At 34.8% G+C, this 18,237-nt stretch overlaps 2 protein-coding genes and 2 non-coding genes across 9 annotated transcripts; 2 read left to right on the top strand and 2 right to left on the bottom strand.

Moving 5' to 3' along the window:
- Positions 1-156: 156 nt before the first annotated feature.
- Positions 157-228, bottom strand: TRNAD-GUC. The gene has a single exon. It is a non-coding gene; the product is annotated as a tRNA-Asp (tRNA).
- A 2,260-nt stretch (positions 229-2,488) lies between these two features.
- TRNAR-UCU lies at positions 2,489-2,561 on the top strand. Its single transcript has one exon. It is a non-coding gene; the product is annotated as a tRNA-Arg (tRNA).
- Positions 2,562-2,837: 276 nt separating this feature from the next.
- Positions 2,838-7,283, bottom strand: LOC120135224 (U-box domain-containing protein 43-like). Of its 4 annotated transcripts, none has more exons than XM_039151533.1 (5): positions 5,898-7,283; positions 5,506-5,599; positions 5,296-5,430; positions 4,664-5,157; positions 2,838-3,983 (listed from the first exon to the last, which is right to left on the bottom strand). In XM_039151533.1, the coding sequence occupies exons 1-5, from the start codon at positions 7,128-7,130 to the stop codon at positions 2,982-2,984; spliced, it is 2,958 nt and encodes a 985-aa protein (XP_039007464.1). In that variant the 5' UTR covers positions 7,131-7,283; the 3' UTR covers positions 2,838-2,981. The 4 variants fall into 4 exon arrangements, with proteins under 4 accessions (XP_039007464.1, XP_039007466.1, XP_039007463.1 ...); XM_039151535.1 differs by having other exon boundaries at positions 6,231-7,283; XM_039151532.1 differs by having other exon boundaries at positions 5,296-5,599.
- Positions 7,284-10,680: 3,397 nt separating this feature from the next.
- LOC120135116 (MAG2-interacting protein 2-like) lies at positions 10,681-17,310 on the top strand. 3 transcript variants are annotated; one of them, XR_005517227.1, is made up of 11 exons: positions 10,681-10,915; positions 11,002-11,050; positions 11,189-11,362; positions 11,555-11,756; positions 11,895-12,097; positions 12,344-13,343; positions 13,456-14,432; positions 14,872-14,960; positions 15,103-15,462; positions 15,674-16,910; positions 17,056-17,310. XR_005517227.1 is itself a non-coding variant. In XM_039151465.1 (10 exons), the coding sequence occupies exons 1-10, from the start codon at positions 10,832-10,834 to the stop codon at positions 16,832-16,834; spliced, it is 4,299 nt and encodes a 1,432-aa protein (XP_039007396.1). In that variant the 5' UTR covers positions 10,681-10,831; the 3' UTR covers positions 16,835-16,996. The 3 variants fall into 3 exon arrangements, 1 of the variants encoding a protein (XP_039007396.1); XR_005517228.1 differs by having other exon boundaries at positions 17,051-17,310; XM_039151465.1 differs by lacking the exon at positions 17,056-17,310 and having other exon boundaries at positions 15,674-16,996.
- The last annotated feature ends 927 nt before the right edge of the window (positions 17,311-18,237 follow it).

The raw sequence follows: 18,237 nt of genomic DNA, 5'->3' as shown, positions 1-18,237 counted from the left end.
TTTTTTTAAAAATAATATCATATATTATTGTTATCGATTTAGATTTACGCTGACTAACAAAATTGTATAAATATGGGAAGTAAAATTTTCTGGATTAAGATCCAAAACGCAGCAAAGTATAGGGGCTAAACCAGAATTACAGACAAAAACAGCTAACGCCGTTGCCGGGGATCGAACCCGGGTCGTCCGCGTGACAGGCGGAAATACTCACCACTATACTACAACGACTTGATGACAATCAAGCAAAATTTATATTAAAATCACTGTATCAGGTTCGGCCATGAGCATAGAGTAAAGAGTAAACTTTTCTTCAATGGCAGTGCATACTAGACGAGATGTGGGAATTGATCGCTTGCTTTAAAAAGGTGATACGACACAACAAATGATAGTTTATCTATTTTAATCAAATATATCTCACCATTCTAACTTAAAAAAAATCTCATAATTCAGGACTAACTTTATTTATTATTAAATATGATGATATAAAATAGTTTGGTATAACACCAAAATCAGTCTTCAATATGTAATTGGATGATTGTTTTTGTTCACGTTAAATTTTGAACGGAATACTAAAACAAAATAAAAACTAAACTTTAAGTATGATTTTAAACAAAATTAAAAATTTAAATATTAAAACGGACCAAAATCGATAGTTTAGGTATTAAACATATAATTTACCCTGAATTTAATCACAATCAAATAGATAAGGATACCACTTATAAGTTTATAATGGGAAAAGAAAGGAAATCCAAGAAATGGTTGGACAATAACACGAAAGTAGAAAGAGAAGTAGAAAGAAAACAAGTCATTAAAGTCAAAATTAATAGTTTAGATACTAACCATCGTGGCTTGATTAGTCCAACTCTGTAGCAGATGTTTGTGGCGTTTAATTGTGACATTTAATAGAGCTTTAATATTCCAATGGACCTTTGCTTTCTAGTGTTGAATAGAAATCCATTTGTTTTTTTAATAAAGATTAGAATGATTAGAATAATTTTAATATAACATCACTTATAAAGGTTTTTAATCATTTAATAATGAATGTTCAAATTTTATAGATACTATGCTCGAGTTCAGAACTTCTAGGGATAATAAAACCTCTTTAATTACTACGATCACCTGATTCATGTAATTTATTATATTGTTATAATACATATTAAAAGACGAAGTTAAATATTTTATTATCGATATTACAATTATAATTATTTCATTTGATTGTCGACATTGATATTAATTTTTAAAAAAATTATCAGTATATATATATTAATTAGATATAAACATAAATTGACATATGGTTTTATGTTAACGTCGTACTTCAATTTTTTTAAAATGATGAATTTATAAAATTTTATGGGATGAAAATATATTACTAATAAAAAATATAAAAAAACATATAAGTCTAAAATTTTCAGGAGTGACAATTGTCCCGATCACTCTATCTTTTATTCATATTTCGAAGAGAAAAAAATTTGAATAAGATGAATAGTGGTAGTTTAATAGATTCCAAATCCAACAAGGAAGAAAAACACTTAGATGACGTTTAGTTCGCTGGAATCTCTTAGAATTAGGGAGAATTGAAATCCAATTCCATTAAGGGAGAGAGTAAATTCCATCCATAACATGATGGAATTGAAATCATTTGGAGGAGAGAATGTGAAATTTGACCATATTACCCTCATCAATCTTTTGGTATTCGAGTCAGATTTTTTTTTAAAAAAATCGGCTTCGGGTCGGGTTAGGTTTTTTTAAGTTGGATATTCGGTTAGGGTCGAGGTTTTTTAAGTGTGATATTCGGGTCGGGGTCGGGTTTTTTTAAGTGTGGTATTCAGGTCGGGTTGGATTTTTTTAAGTTTGATATTCGGGTCGGTCTTGTTTTTTTAAGCGTGATATTCGGGTCGGGTTGGGGTTTATTGTGAAAAATACCCGACCCGACCCGAAAAAATATATAATTTTACCTTATATTTTTATGAATAATTACAATAATACCCCTTTATATATATATATATATTTTAATTAAGTCATTGTTTTTATTGAATAAAAATAATTTTTTTACCTAATTGAGATGATTTTAACTTATGATGTTTATTAGTATGATTTTTATAATTTATTGAAATGAATAATCAATCAATAAAATGAAAATTTAATATTTTTAAAATTTTTATAATATATTGCTATATGTAAGTTATAAAACAAACTAAAATTAAGCAAAAAAACAATAAGGATAATTCTGTCATTTTACATTACTGAAATCAAATTCATCTGACATGTCTTCGAACCAAACAGAATATGGAATTGGATTTCAATTCAATTTCCTGCCAACCAAACAGGTTTCAGATTCAGATTCCAATTCCTACAGATTCTAATTTCTTCACATATTCAAATTCCCTCATAAACATTTCAGCGAACCAAATGCCACCTTAGGATTTCTAAACCCTTTTGCTTAATTTTATTTAACTATTATTATAAAAAATTAAACTTCAAATATCAAGCACCCATGGCCTAATGGATAAGGCGCTTGACTTCTAATCAAGCGATTGTGGGTTCGAGTCCCACTGGGTGTGCCAAATAATTTTGCCCGAGTGCCAGTGATTATTTAGTGAATTAAGATTTAATTTTACAATTTTTTTGCTCCTCACCGTGGAGATGTTCTTGTTTGGGTTATCAGGACTCGGGTTTTTATTCCGTCAAAGCAGGTATCTTAACAATAGAAACCCCACATTTACTTTCATAATGACAAAAATCACATGACAAAACAAGGAAAAAAACAACCTTAACCATCTACAGCCACAAAACATTGTATCCTTTGATATTCCATTAAGAAAATCGAAACTTGTGCATCAATCAACAAAAGTAACTTCTATCTCCATAAATTTTCACAAATAATATCATCGATTTCTAGAAATAATGGTTAAACTATCATCCATTTCAGATCATCAAACAGCCAAGCAATAAAATTACAGGCACATGATGATATTTCAGATTCAGAAATATGAAGATTGTTCGCCTAGAACATTCAACTGCGCAAGGACTTTGGCAGCCATCGATTTCATTCCGCTGCTTCCCCGTTGAGTTATATCGACGATCGGCATTTGAGCCAACGTTGCATATCTCTGCTTCATCTCGGGCAGCCGAAATATCCTTTCCAGAGCTCCCAGTGCCTTCTCCTGCAAATTGTTTGAAGTTGAACTCAATAGCTTTATAATTGGAGGTATGGCATTTACTTTGTCAAGCACTTTGCAACCACTTTGCAGTCTTTCGTTGTCGATCAATGTCAATAGGGCGTCTAAAGAAGCTTCACGGGCTCCTAAATCTCCGTCCTCGAGAGTCCGAACTAGTGGATCGACGGCATTGGCCTCTAAAATGCAGAATGAAGACTCAACCGTACATATTCCTTGGTGTACTTGGCAGCCTGTTTCTGATGCAGCAAAGCAGCAAATGAATGCTCTGGTCTTCTTTAACGGCTGGCTCATTGAGGCCGAGCTTTCCGAAAACTGTTTAAGCGATATGGCTGCATAATGTTTTGTCAAAGAAGTGCCTGAAACTAATAATTGTACCAGCACCTGAATAAAGCCGGCTTCAGCTACTTTTCTCTGCCATTCTTTGTTTGTTGAAACAGTGAAACGACGAAGGGCTCTTGCAGCATCCTCTATTCCAAGCTTCTTGTTCGAGGTATTTCGGTTCCCATCAGTTATGAACGAAAAGATTGTATCCAGTGCCCCGGAATCTAGAAGCCATTGAGTTATCTGTATGGTGTTGGGAAGATTCGAGATGATCCCCATAGCTGCACTGATCTCTTCTTCGTCGGTTGAAGAGTTTATGATCTTCAGCAATGTCTGAATGCATCTCTGGCCCACATGATCCTGGAAACTGATGTCGTCACCATCTACTGTCAAGCAATAGAATAGCTTCACTGCACTGGTTCTCACTCTCACCGTTTGGTTGTTTATCTCACATAATTGAACCAATACTTGGACAGCAGGGAGCTAGTGATCAAATAAACATTCAAGTAACATAAAACGTTAGATACAATTCCTGATTTCTTCGGGAAACCGAAAAAAGTGAAGTAGAAGATGAGTCAGAATTAATGGCATTCCCTTGATATTTGCAGAGGGTAGGAGTTTGACGCAATTTTAAAAGTCTGAAAATGCATAACGTAAACACATTTATCCAAGTTCTAAGAATGGTTTCCTTATGCAAACTAGTTATTCAAGTGAACTGCAGGGAAGATTTTCCATGTTATGTATGGAAGCCTATATTACTCCTATTTTTCATCTTGATATCCCTTTCATATTCAGACATAAATATGGACATAATTCTACAAATTTAATGGAATTCCCTCGAGATTTGCAGAGGGGAGTGTTTGATGCACTTTTTAAATTCTAAAAATGCCTAATATAAGTATCCAAGTTCTAAGAATGGTTTCCCTATGCAAACTAGTTATCCAAGTGTACTGCGGAGAGGATTTTCCATGTCATGTATTGAAGACTACATAACTCCGATTTTTCATTTCCACACCATGTCATATTCAGACATAAATAGGATATAATCCTAAAAATATATGGACATTTTAGTATACTGTGTCGGACAAGTACCAATTCCAACCACTAATCTCAAATCCTGATAACATAGATCAGATTCGGAACAGCTCAGAAAGCATGCGTACCTGTCTCAGCTTTGCTCTGATGTCTGGACCTGAAGATGACTGGCACATCGCACAAAAAGCTTCAAGAATGTTCCTTTGAATGTCCGGTCCAGTGAAAGAAATCAGAGAAAATAGCTTAAAAATATCTTCATCCGACTCCAGCAATGAGATTTGCTCATCATCCGAAGCTGGGGCATTAGTTGATTTGGCAAGGTGCATGATTACAACTGCAACCTGTTCACGCAAACTTGGGGATGACAAGCTATGGCGATACAGGATATCAAATAGTGGTCCAAGTGCACCTTCTTTAATCATCTGCAACCCATTTTGTGGCAAGCTTGACAGGTTCTTAAGGGCCTTAACTGCCACTGTTTTCATCCCTAGATTATCATGAGAGAGTAACTGAAGAAGAGGTCCTAGTGCTCCCCCATCTTTAACTAGGGATAGTTTATGATGATCAGTGAACTCAATTTCAGACAATGTCTTAGCCATCAGCAACCTCACATTATCTGGCCCTGCATGAAACCAGATTGTGACTTAGAAAGTTCATATTAGACACAAACTAATTTATACATACTTATGTCCTACACCAACCCAAATCCAGGTACATAGCCGATTATAGTTAGACAAGATAATCACCACAAAGAACTTACCCCAAGAAAGAAGGTGCAATAAAGGTTTGAAGAAATTTGCCTTGGCCATCTCTATAACAGTTTGATCTAGGAAAGAAAGGTTATCCAAAAGCTCTCTTGAGGCTCTAGAAGCTTGAGCATCATCACTGCTTAGCATAGTGACGACAAGAAAAATACAGCCTTGAATGGATCCAATGGCATCTCGTAGTGCACTGCTTCTTGATAATTGCAATAGCAACTCTATGGCCAACTTGCTTTCCTTTATTTGGCGAGCAACAGATTTGACAATGGATTCGAGTGCATAATCTTCTTTAGCAATCCTTTCCTGGAAAGTTAACAAAACCACTTTGAGGAAAATATATATATACACACACGTATTGTAGCTTGGAAATAAAGGAAGCGAATGTAGATACTGGGATTTAGTCGATCTACATTGGAAGTCAGTTTCATCAGTAAAGACAATATGTAAGAAGCTTTGCCAACAATCCTTACATCCACAAACAATTAAAAAAACATCATTCTAAATCCTAAGTTGCTAACCAAGTTTATCCTGTTTATGTGCAAGTGAATAGATTAGAGTAAACAGCTTTGTCAATATGAAAGAAGTTAAAGACTGTAAGTACCCGGTTTTCATGACTATCTCCAGCAAGTAGGCAGAGAATGGCTAAAGCCTGTGTTCTTATTTCACCATTTTTTACTCTAAGAAGTCCAATAAGAATCGGTATATAACCCTCAAATGTCACCCATTCTCGGTGCAACTCTCGTTCTGTGCATAGATCCTGCAGCTCAGAGAGAGATTGAAGCACTTCTTGGCCATCATTTGGCTTAAGTTTAGGTTTGATGGAAACGATGGTGATCATTTTGTTCCTGTATTTCCATTCTTCAATTGTTTGTCTGAGAGTCTTGTTAGGCTGTAAAACCAATGAATCCAACTGAATTGATGTCGATGGGCAGACCTTGTTTCCATCTGCAAACCACCTTTCAATGGCACTTCTTTCGAACGTCCGACCTGATGAAATCTCCACTGGATCAACCATGATGTCCATGGTGATTGGGCAATAAAACGATTGGAGAGCCAGAAAAGGTTGAGTACCAAGTGAGTCTCTTTCAAGTTGGTACCTTTTAGCTTTCTCCTCAGAAGATGCCATAACATCACCCATTTCAAGCAGCTCAATAATCTGTTCCATTCTTCTTGCTTCGGTCATGCTAATTCTGGGTTTCGAACCTCGTATGTCGGCCTTCAGTTCTTCAAGTTCCTTCTTCATGGCCAAGTGTTCACTAGGAATTCCGATTCTTTCAGCAATTAAAACAAACAGATCATTCACAAAACATCTGTCAACATTCCTCTCTCGCAAGCCTGACTCAATCTTCTCCAAAATAGTAGTTTCCCCTGTACAGGGACTATATTCAGCTTCCACTAAATCCTTGCACAACCTGGTAACCTTATTAATAGTTCTCAGATCATCCAAAGAGGCCAAAGGGATGAACTTTAGTGCTTGAGAAATCTCTTTCGTGCTGTTCTCCAATTGCTTCAAGATTTTCCTGCAGTTGATCAAGAGATAAACCTTGTTTCTAGTTCCACATTCATCAGCTAGCTGTTTCACAACTTTAACTTCCACGTTCAGAATAGCGAGACCATTTCTTAAGCTCTCTGAATCATTTGCATTTGATTTTGATAACTCTTTTAAGATAAGTGTGATCTTCTCCATGAAATTTGAGAATCTCTCGAAATTCTTAGTCTGAGCAATGACAGCCTTGGCAGCATGAATGCAATCAAGTACAGCAAATGTGGTCTGTGAAAACAACTCAGGGAGTGAAACCATTGACGTACTTGTTGTAATCACGTCTTTTTCCATCTTTGAGCATTCAAAGAAGGGAAAAACTAAGGAACAAAATAATTACAGAATAGTATCTACAATTCCGAATATGTTTCATATCCATCCCAGAAAATGGTGGAATTCTGGTCATATCTCCTATGGAATTCGCCAGACCAACCCCTGAAATCCAATTTCAGAGAATTACAAATCAGTTGCAGTTAATTCAATTTCTGAGGAAAATTATTTTTGGGTAGATCTATCACATATTCACAATACATAATTTTCACTTTTCAAAGAAACTAAAAAATATCGTCAGTCAATCAGCATCTAGTAGGATACATGGGATGCTCAAGGTTGATTCATTTGAAGCATTCATTGTTCATTCGCTAGCAGAAACCAGCTAAACACACACACACACACACATATAAATAACAACAATAATGATAATTCACTTCTCAGCTTCTTTTTCCCCAGAGCAATCAAACAAAACACAACAACCAAAACAAAAACAACATTTTCTCAAGTCATTAAGATTACTCGACATGTAAACACTTAAAAGGAGCAAAGAAAGAATCGGCCCTAGATACAGAAAGTCAACGAATCTCTTTACTTTTGGTCACGTTTTTTACTTGCAAGAAACCACTGGAATTTTCCGGGAAAAGTAATAGCAGCCAGGGAAAAAAAAGTGGCTTCGGAGAGCTCCGCGAACAGAGACTTTCTCCTCTAATTTTCCACCATTTCTCTCGAGTCTCCTATTCAGACCCGTTCTTATTTCACCTTTTAAAAATTGGAGATTGTTTGACAAAGTCAACGGTATATTTTCCTGCTGATTCGCTGCGGTGCGGTTTATGATAGGATTGTAAATAAGAAAAGAAAAAGAAAGGAGAAATATTTTTTACTAAAAAAGAAAAGAAAAAGGATCGTACAGCAGCAGCCCCTCTCCCTTGCCCCATTTCCACTTCCATGGTCACCGGTAAGTCGTGACCGTCACTACCACCGTCGTTTGCATCAATGGCGACCCCGATTAAAATTCCGTTGGTCTTTGACCGTAAATTACCACCATTTGCTGTGAAAATGTGTTCGAATTATCAATTTTTAAGTCACCATTATTGTTTTTTTTGTTGATTCTGACGACTTTATGCCACGTCGTCACCACCATTCGAACTCTTTCTCCTCATCGCTCCGTCGGGGCTCCAGGATGTTCCAACGTGGAGATTAAAATTTTAAAGGTTTAAGGATTTGGATGTTGAAAATTTCAGAGATTTAAGAGATTTAGGGGATTTGGGTGTCAATAAGTGCGGCGGTTGATCAATGGGTGACCAGCGACGAGTGGGTGATCATTCGACAATAACAATAGTGGTCGGAGATGGCCAACCATTGTTGGTAATGAGTTGAAATGAGATATTTTTGTTTTTTGGAATTTTTTTATATTTTCATTAAAAGTTTGGGGTTCTTTTGTAAATAAAATAATTTTTTTAAAAAACTTTAATTTTCTTCAATAAAAAATAATATTATTTCTTTAGACACCAATTTTTTTTCCAGATGTAAAGTTTAAACATTTTGTTTTGTATTAAGTCTTCATTTAACAAAACATCTTTAATAATTTAGTGGGTAATTTGATCGAGTAAGAGAAAAATAGATTATTTTCGTTTATATGTAAATATAAATAAAAAATAATTATTTTATCAAGAACAATCAAATATTGTTTAAAAAAATGTTGATCCATTTCATAAAAAGATCGATATTTTGTATCATAAATATTAGTTTTTGTAAGTAATAACTATTACATTTTATTAGGGGTGTTCATTCGGTTAATTCGGTGGCCGAACCGACTAAACTACCATTTTCGAATTAACCAAACTTTTTTTCGAAAATATTAATCGAACCGAATAAATTTCTGTTAATTCGATTAATTTTTGAATTAACTAAAAAATTTTAGAATTTTAGAATTTAATATTTTTTTCATTAAAAAAATAATTTACAATTAATTTAAATAATATCTAATTATAAATAATATCTAATTAATTTGATTCAAACATTTTGCATTTAGTTTTGATATTATTTTAATTAATTAATATTGATTTGAGTTTTAAATGGATTTTAAATGGATTGGGCCTCTTAATATAATTATATTTAAAGGTTAATTCGGTTAATTCGGTTAATTAATCGATTTCGAACCGAATTAACCGTTAACCGAATTTTAAAAAAATCATTAACCGTTCCCCGACCGAATTAATTCGGTGGCCGACCGAATTAACCGAACTAATTCGATTTGATCGGTTAATTCAATTAAAACCGAATTTTGAACACCCTACATTTTATAAACTCTTAATGACAAAAAAATCATAGAAAAAATATATAAAAAAGCACACAAAGTATCTCGAGAACGACCAGAAGCATCATTACAAGCAAATATCAATACTAAAAAGTCTTTGAGCGCGTAATTATTTTATGTCTAACAGTAAACACTTGTGAGCTTAATTGTTCATACTACTCGAGTGTTATTTAAGAGTTTATTTACTTTGTGAGCTTAATTGTTATATGACCATGTAAGTTTACGGTCCATGAGAATGAGTCATATAGGCTAAGAATTGATCGATTCAAACCAATTAAAATATAGGTTACTCGAAGTATAAATTATTTTAAGCTTATAAATCTAATTATTTAGTCAAATTTAAATATTATTAGGTAAAATAATTAGCAAACCTTCGTCTGTCTATGCTTATATATTAAAAGTATTTTAATATTATTTGTTAAATTAAAGATAAATTCAAACTTATAATTGATAAATTCATAATAAAGTTATATGCTTTATTTGTAACTGTAATAAATTAATTAGCGTGCGTATAAGGGTGAGTTTGGTTCATAGAATATAGTATTACCTCCAATAATATGATTACCAGAATATAACATTATATGACACAGTCTGAGAATGTTGCATTGTTGTGTTTGGTTCGTTTAGCAGGAATGTAAAATTATAGTTTTGGTTAAAGGAACAAAAGATTATTAGAATGTATATTTTACCAAATTGTCCTTATTATATATTTGTTTTTTAACAAGTTGAATTCTAAATATTCAAACGAGAATATTTGTATAAAATATCATAGAAAATATATAATTTTACTATTTTTAATTTATATATTTTCTTTATAAAATTTAAATTCATAAAATTTATATAATTTTTTTATAAAATTTAAAAGATAAATAGGTTTAATGAAAGGGTTTAATTTTATTTATAATCATGGACTTTTTTTGTAAATCTAAAACAGTTTAAGGATAAATTTATAATTTAACCTTCATAGAAAATATTTTTTATTCAACAACCGAAGAATGATATTTTTGAAGAAAAAAATTGTTTAAGGGTATTTTAGTCCAAAATCATGGCAAATGACAAATACATAAGGGATTAAAGAGAATGACATTTCCGATAATAAACCCCAAAATGTCAATATTGAGAAAGACTTATTATCCCATACTGAAAATTTTTACAATCCAAACATGGATATCATATTTTGAAAAAAAAATTACCCCCGGTAATCTTCTATTCCCATTCAAACGCACCCTAAGAATATTTTGCAGGCTTGCAGCCCAAGCATTTACGTTGGAAAAGGAAACCTCCTCCAGCCCATTTGGCAGAAGCGGACGATTCTTAGATCCATTTTACAAGCTTCCCTCCACCGCCCCCGCGTTTCCTTCTTGAATTTGATCTTTGATTGAAGTAAATGAGATAATCGACGGCCATGGCGGAATCCGTCGAAGAAGTGCTTTACGAAGAGCGGCGTCACGCCTCTAGACCTTTCACTTCCAATCATCCCCTTCAACCGGTATCCTCCTTGATTCAACTTTTTCTTTCTTCACATAAATCGACTCAGTTTCCAATTTTGATTTTAATTTTTTATTATAAATTCAGTCAAGCGGAGCTGATAGAGGCGGTTTCTTATCATTTCTTTCTGTTGGAGGTATGGTAGATTTAAGTGCTTCTTTGATACATATTTTAATTCAGTTGTGGTTTAATTAGCTATTTTTATATGACAATAGAATTCTTTCGATTTTTTTATAAATAATTTTCTTTATTGCGGGGCTGTTATTGAATGAAGGTGTAAGTCGGCTTAAAGAGAAATGGATTCAATTCACAAGTCCGAAGCAAATGAAAAAACCTGTGTCTTTATTTATATCTCCTAGAGGTGAGCGTGTCGCTGTGGCTGCCGGAAATCAAGTCATCATTTTGCGGAAGGAGGATGATTACCAGGAGCCTTGTGGCCGTTTTACTGGTAAGATTTACATCGTATTTATTCCACTTGTTTCTCTAATGAACATATGTTCGGATTCATTGGTTAATACTTGAACATGGCTTGATGATGAAGAAAAGTGTTCATAGTTGTTTAAGTTATGATTATAAATTATTTATAGAACTTGTTCTATATAGTTTTATAACTGTGTTCAACTTGGGTTCCATGCATCAGATAGCAGCCTTGTTTTTTTCACACGTGGAGCTTGGTCTGAATCTCATGATATTCTTGGAGTAGTCGATGATGCCGATGTAATATATTTCATTAAGGAAAATGGTGAAGAGATAACAAGGATTACGAAGAGGCATTTAAAAGTATCTTCAACAATAATAGGACTGATTTCACAGGATGATTCTGAATTACAACGATCTTCCTTGTAAGCTTTAGTTCACATTCTTCATCTGCTGATTTTAAACATTTCATGTTCAGGTAGCCAGTTTCTAAATGCATGATTATAAATACCATAGAAGGCATATAATTACTGCGTGTGTGTAATCAAGGGACTTGTTTCCAGGTGTAGCTTCAGTTTTCTGACTTCTGAGGGAGCTTTTCATCATATTGAGATCGGTCCAGAGCCAAGTGCCTCTATTTCTTCCATAAAAAGTAGTGACCTAGCTTTAAAAGGGCAATTCCCGCAGAATGTTTTCTGCTTTGACTTTTATCCAGAACTTTCCTTGCTTGTTGTTGTTGGCTCAATTATTGCTAGCAGGAAATCTGGTATGGTTTTATACTTCATTTCCCTTGGCTTTAAATGAAAACTTTGACTTGAATTTGAAATTCTTTAGTTATGTTACCTGACTCAATCTTCTAGGCTTTGCATGCGAAAACTGAATTGAATCAATGAAGCATCTGTGTCTATGCATCCGCTTCATATGATAAAATATAGAGTTGGGTAAATAAGTTTTTACAACAATTAACTTTTAGAGTTTCAACTTTAATGGTTCTTTTTATCTTTCTTTCCAGAATCCTGTTATCTTTCTCTTTGGTGTAAACGCCAGAATTTGGAGCCATTAGCCTCTGTTCAGTTTGAGGGGCTTTACTATGAGAAAAAAGGTTATGCAACTCATCCGGCCAACCCAAAGGTGTTGATCTCACCCAAAGAGGCTTATATTGCAACTTTAGATATGAATGGATGTTTATACTTGTTTAAGCTGGATAAGGAAACATATTTAGTTACAAACTTTGCTTTCCAAGAGAGAACTAATTCTGAAGTGAACGATAGATCTTTAAATGTATGCACAGATATCTTAGTTGACATTGTAGATTTTACTTGGTGGTCTGACCATATTCTCATTCTTGCTAAAAGAACTGGCGTTGTCACTATGCTCAACATTGTTAGTGGTCTGAAATTAATAGAGAATGATCCTGTCTATTCTATGCCTGTTTTAGAAAGGGTGCCGAAGTTTGAAGGAAATGTTTTTCTTTTAGAGAGGTTATCATCAGAAGATAGGTGTGATTCATTTAATGGTAATAGAATGACAAAGGACTTGCATCATGGAGAGCAAATTTCTGAAGACAGATCCAATCAATCTGACCTTTCCAGATTGCGTTGGAATTTGATATCGTTATCAGTGAGATCTGTTCCTGAAATGTATAAGATTCTAATTCGTAATTCCAAGCATCAATCTGCCTTGGAATTTGCAGATCGTTACCAGTTGGATAGGGATGAGGTTCTGAAGTCCCAGTGGCTGTGTTCTGGCAAAGGAATAAATGATTTAAATACATTATTGTCAAATATTAAAGATAGAGTTTTTGTTCTTTCGGAGTGTGTAGATAAAGTTGGACCATCAGAAGAAGCAGTAAAGGCTTTACTTGTTTACGGGCTGCAGTTAACTAACTGTTACAAATTTTCTGAACCAAACAACCAAGAAGGTCTTGAGATTTGGGATTTCCGTTTGGCTAGACTTCAGCTGTTGCAATTCAGTGACAGGTTGGAAACATTTATTGGGATAAACATGGGCAGGTAGTGTGCGTTCCGGTTTTTAGTAGTTATTTCTGCCACTTATAGTTTTGGTAGGTTACTGCTTTTTAATTGTTTCTATTGATTGACCGCATAATGACATAGGCTTTTATAGGTTTTCTGTTTGGGAATACAGCAAATTCCGGGTTATGCCAATGAATGAAGCAGCAATTGCACTTGCTGAAAGTGGAAAAATTGGGGCTCTAAACCTCCTGTTCAAGCGTCATCCTTATTCACTGGCTCCCTTCATGTTAGATATTTTGGCTGCAATTCCTGAAACAATCCCTGTGCAAATGTATGTACAGCTTCTTCCTGGGAGGTCTCCTCCAATTTTTTTTACGAGGGAGGAAGATTGGGTTGAATGTGATAAAATGGTATGTTTTATTAATAAATTACCTGTGAACCATGACATTGGTAATCAAATTCGAACTGAACCTATTGTCAAGCGGTTGCTAGGATCTTTTTGGCATTCAACAGATGAACTCGCAGTTTGGTATAAGCAAAGAGCTAGAGATATTGATTCCTACAGTGGGTTGTTAGAAAACTGCCGCTACTTAGTTAGCTTTGCTTTCCAGAAAGGTATCTATGAGTTAAAGCAGTTTCATGAAGATATCTCATATCTGCACCAGTTGGTTTATGCTACTGAGAATGATGCTGAAATAAGTACCAGTATGAGTCTTGTTGCATGGGAACAATTATCTGACTATGAAAAGTTCAAAACAATGCTTAATGGGTGCAAAGAGGAAAATGTGGTTGAATCATTGCGGAATAAGGCGATCCCATTTATGCAGAAAAGGTCGCGCAGGGTTTCCTTGGCTACCCAACAGCAGATTGCAGATGGCCATTCTTTGGTAGATCAGACTAAGAGCGAGTCATTCCTGGTTAGATGGCTCAAAGAGATTTCCTTTGTGAATAAATTGGATGTATGCTTGATGGTCATTGAAGAAGGCTGCAGGGGGCTCCAAAGCAATTGCTTCTTTAAGGATGAGGTTGAAGTTGTAGATTGTGCTTTGCAATGCCTATATTTATTTACAGTCACAGATAGATGGAGTACCATGGCTGAAATATTGTCAAAGCTTCCAAAGAAGCAAGGTAGTTTCTGTCACAAAGTATTATACATTTTGCTTATTCTAATCTGTTGTTTTTCATCATTAATCTGTTTCACAGTTAAGTGCCAAAGGACTTGAATTATGAATTCCGTTTCTTCTTGCTAATGCCCTTACATTTTGTGGTGATTGGTTATCTTACCGTAGGGAATTTAAGTCTTTTAGTTAAGGAATAATGATATATAAGGTTTAATTTAGGACTGTAAGGGAGATGCGGAGTGTTGAATGAATTAAAATTTTTAGAAAAGGCAACTGTGCTGGTTATACGTCTTTCTCCTCTTTTTGATACTTACTGTTTTAATGATCTGATCTCTTTTGATATCTCTCCCTAGACTCCCAACTTCGTTGATTCCATGCTTCATAATTTTTGGGCCTCAGTTTGGTAACCCCGATCTTTTATGCTCCACTTACAACTAATTTTACAGATTCTAAAATATCTATTGGCAACCTTGATCGAAGGTGCAAAGTGGCAGAAGGCCATATTGAAGCAGGGAGCATTTTGGCATTTTACCAGGTTTGTCTTTCCCTTCTATGCTTCTATGTCACATATGGATTCTCTTTTAGAATTTTTTCCCTTTTAAACATCAGTTCAAGGTGTTTATCCTGCTGTGCTTGATGCTATGGGTAGCTTTCGACTATGAGGTGTTCTTTTACAGGTCCCAAAACCAATGAATTATTTCTTAGAAGCCCATTCAGATAAACAAGGGGCAAAACAGATTATTAGCCTCATGCTTTCAAGATTTATTCGCCAACAGCGTGGCCGACCAAATGTTGAGTGCGAAAGCATGTGGGATGATCTGCAGTGCTTGCATGAGACAGCCTTTCCATTTCTGGACCTCGAATATTTGTTAACTGAATTTTGTGGAGGACTGTTAAAAGCGGAGAAGTTTTCTCTTGCAAGAAGTTACTTAAAGGGTACAAGTTCAGTTGCCTTGGCAACCGAAAAAGTAGAAAATATTGTTATTGAAGCTGCAAGGGAGTTTTTTTTCTCAGCTTCAAGTCTGACTTGCTCAGAAGTAAGTATGCAGTCAGGTCTATTATGGTTGAAATAATGTCATGTATGATTTTTGTGCTATGATCTGAACTTTCATTTTAACCACATGTTGATGACAGCATATATCCACACTTGTGGTTCATCGATGTCAAAGTAAATGAAATATACCGAATTTTCTTTTGTTTTAAATTCGAAAACCGAAATATTAATTGTGCTGCTGTGACTTGTTTCAGATCCAGAAGGCTAAAGATTGCTTGAATTTATTTCCAAGCAGCAGAAACGTTAAAGCAGAGTTTGATCTTATTGATGCACTTGCTGTTAAACTTCCCAACTTCGGAGTGACACTTCTTCCCATGCAATTCAGACAAATAAAAGATCCAATGGAAATCATTAAAATGGTAATCTTAAGTGAAGCTGGAGCTTATCTACATGTTGATGAGCTAATTGACGTTGCCAAACTTCTTGGATTGCGCTCCCCGGATGAAATGTCAGCTGTTCGGGAAGTTATTGCTAGAGAAGCAGCTGTTTCTGGTGACATGCAATTGGCCTTTGATGTCTGCCTTGTTCTGGTCAAAAAGGGTCATGGTCTTGTTTGGGATTTATGTGCTGCGTTAGCAAGGGGTCCTCCTCTCGAGAATATGGACATGAGTACTCGGAAGCGGCTATTGGGTTTTGCCTTGAGCCATTGTGACGAGCAATCAATTGGTGAGTTGCTTCATGCATGGAAAGACTTGGACATGCAAATGCAGTGTGAAAATTTAACGATGTTGACGGGAACAGGTTCGTCTGGACTGGTTAAAGGGTTTAAAGGTGCTGATAGAAAAGATCGTTTAAACAGTATTCAAAATACACTCTCTCTCGTCGCTAAACATCCTCCCTTTGAGCACAGGACAGATTGGCAGCTTCTTTTGCAAGAAAACGGAAAGATTTTGTCTTTTGCCGCCTTACAACTTCCATGGCTGCTTGAACTAACTAGAAAACCGGAGCATGGTAAGAAATTTACTTCCGACTCAACTTATGGGAAGCAATATGCGAGTGTAAGAACTCAAGCTGGGACAACTATTTTGTCCTGGTTGGCAAGAAACGGTTTTGCTCCCAGAGACGATCTGATCGCTTCTCTGGTAAAATCGATAATAGAACTACCAGTTACCGAAGAGGAAGACGTCATCGGTTGCTCCTTGCTATTGAATCTTGTGGATGCTCATAGCGGGGTAGAATTAATAGAAGAGCAGATTAAAACCAGGGAGAAGTACGCCGAAACCTGTAGTAACAAGAATTTCGTGACGACATACAGCATAATACAGAATAACGGCGTTCATTGCGATGGTGCTGTCCAGAGAAGGGAGCTGCTGTTAATGAAGTTTAAAGAGAGGAGTAATGCCGGCAGCAGATAATATTCCAGTGATCGACGGCTTAAACAAGGCGGCGCAATTTTGTTCACAGTTAACACCATCCAACGTGCGGTTCCATGTGAGCATTCTTTCCTTGTACAGTCTTGACTCCTCTGTATAATTACTTTTGTAACCAGTGAATAATTCAGCTTCGGAAAAAGAAAAAAAATAACCAGAAAATAAAATCATCATAAAGTAATTTTGTGTTCTTCTACATAGCGTAGGTTTGGAATTTTTCTTCCACGTCGAAGCATCTGCAACAGCCTAATGTGGTAGCTGCCAAATAACATGATAAGGGGAAACAATGATATTGATTGTTAATATTGCAAAGCATTATGGTTGGAGATTACTGAACCATGATTGAAGAGTTGCATCCAAAACTCAAGTTTCCCCCCTCAAGGAAACAAAACAAAAAGTCTGCATTAAAGTAACGGCAGAAGTGGAGTCATTTTCTTTATATTATTAGGGTACCGAGAAATAGAGGTGAGCGTTCGTTCGAATTGATGAGTTTTATCTTATAGACTTGAGGGTTACTTTTATAATAGACTTAATTTATTATTTTTACCTCCATTATACAAGTATCAATTTAACCCTTAAAGTTTTTGATTGCATCATTTTATACCTCAAATTCTAACTTAAAACCCTAACTCCTAACCTTTAACCTTAACTTAAAACTCTAAACAATAGTAAATATTTTAAACATTGATGCAATTGAGTAACTTTGAGTGTGAAATTGATACGAAAATATAATAGGGGTGAAACTAATAGATCGAGTCTATTACAAGGGAAATAGTGACTCTTAAGCCTATTATATAATTCAAATTTTATTTATTTATTTTCAAATCGAGTTGAATTGTTCGAATTTATGTTTAAATATATATATATATATATATATATATATATATATATATATATATTTATATATGTTATTTGAATTCTATCTTATAATTCGACTCGAATTTAAAAAAAAATTCATATTATGTTGAGTTTATCTTGAAGCTGACCTGGAATGCTTTTTTATAATATGGTGTGGGTTGAACGGAATCATAGAATCTTTGTGAATAAAGCTAGATCGTGTACTGCTGTTGTTGATTCTATTAGGGAGGTAGTTCGTGTTAAGTTGTATAGGAAGAGTATTAATGGGGGGACCTTGTAAATGAGCGCCAGTGTGTTGCTTGGGACCTGCTCGACTGAGGGGCTGCTGTTTTGCTTCTGATGTCTGTAACATCTTTGCTGATTCTTGGTTTTAATGCATAATGAATTATCCCAAAAAAAAAAAAGTTAAGTTGAATTAATTTTTCAAATCGAATAGAGTTTTACTCTTAAAAAGTAATTTTAGATGAAAAATAATAATGTCATATTGTTTTTTTATTAATTAGAAAGCCATATTGCTTTCTTTTTCATTT

This window comes from Hibiscus syriacus, unplaced genomic scaffold (assembly GCF_006381635.1).
Source record: "Hibiscus syriacus cultivar Baekdansim isolate YM2019G1 unplaced genomic scaffold, ASM638163v2 tig00110602_pilon, whole genome shotgun sequence".
NCBI lineage: Eukaryota > Viridiplantae > Streptophyta > Magnoliopsida > Malvales > Malvaceae > Hibiscus > Hibiscus syriacus.
This window is presented reverse-complemented; position numbering and strand designations above follow the sequence as displayed.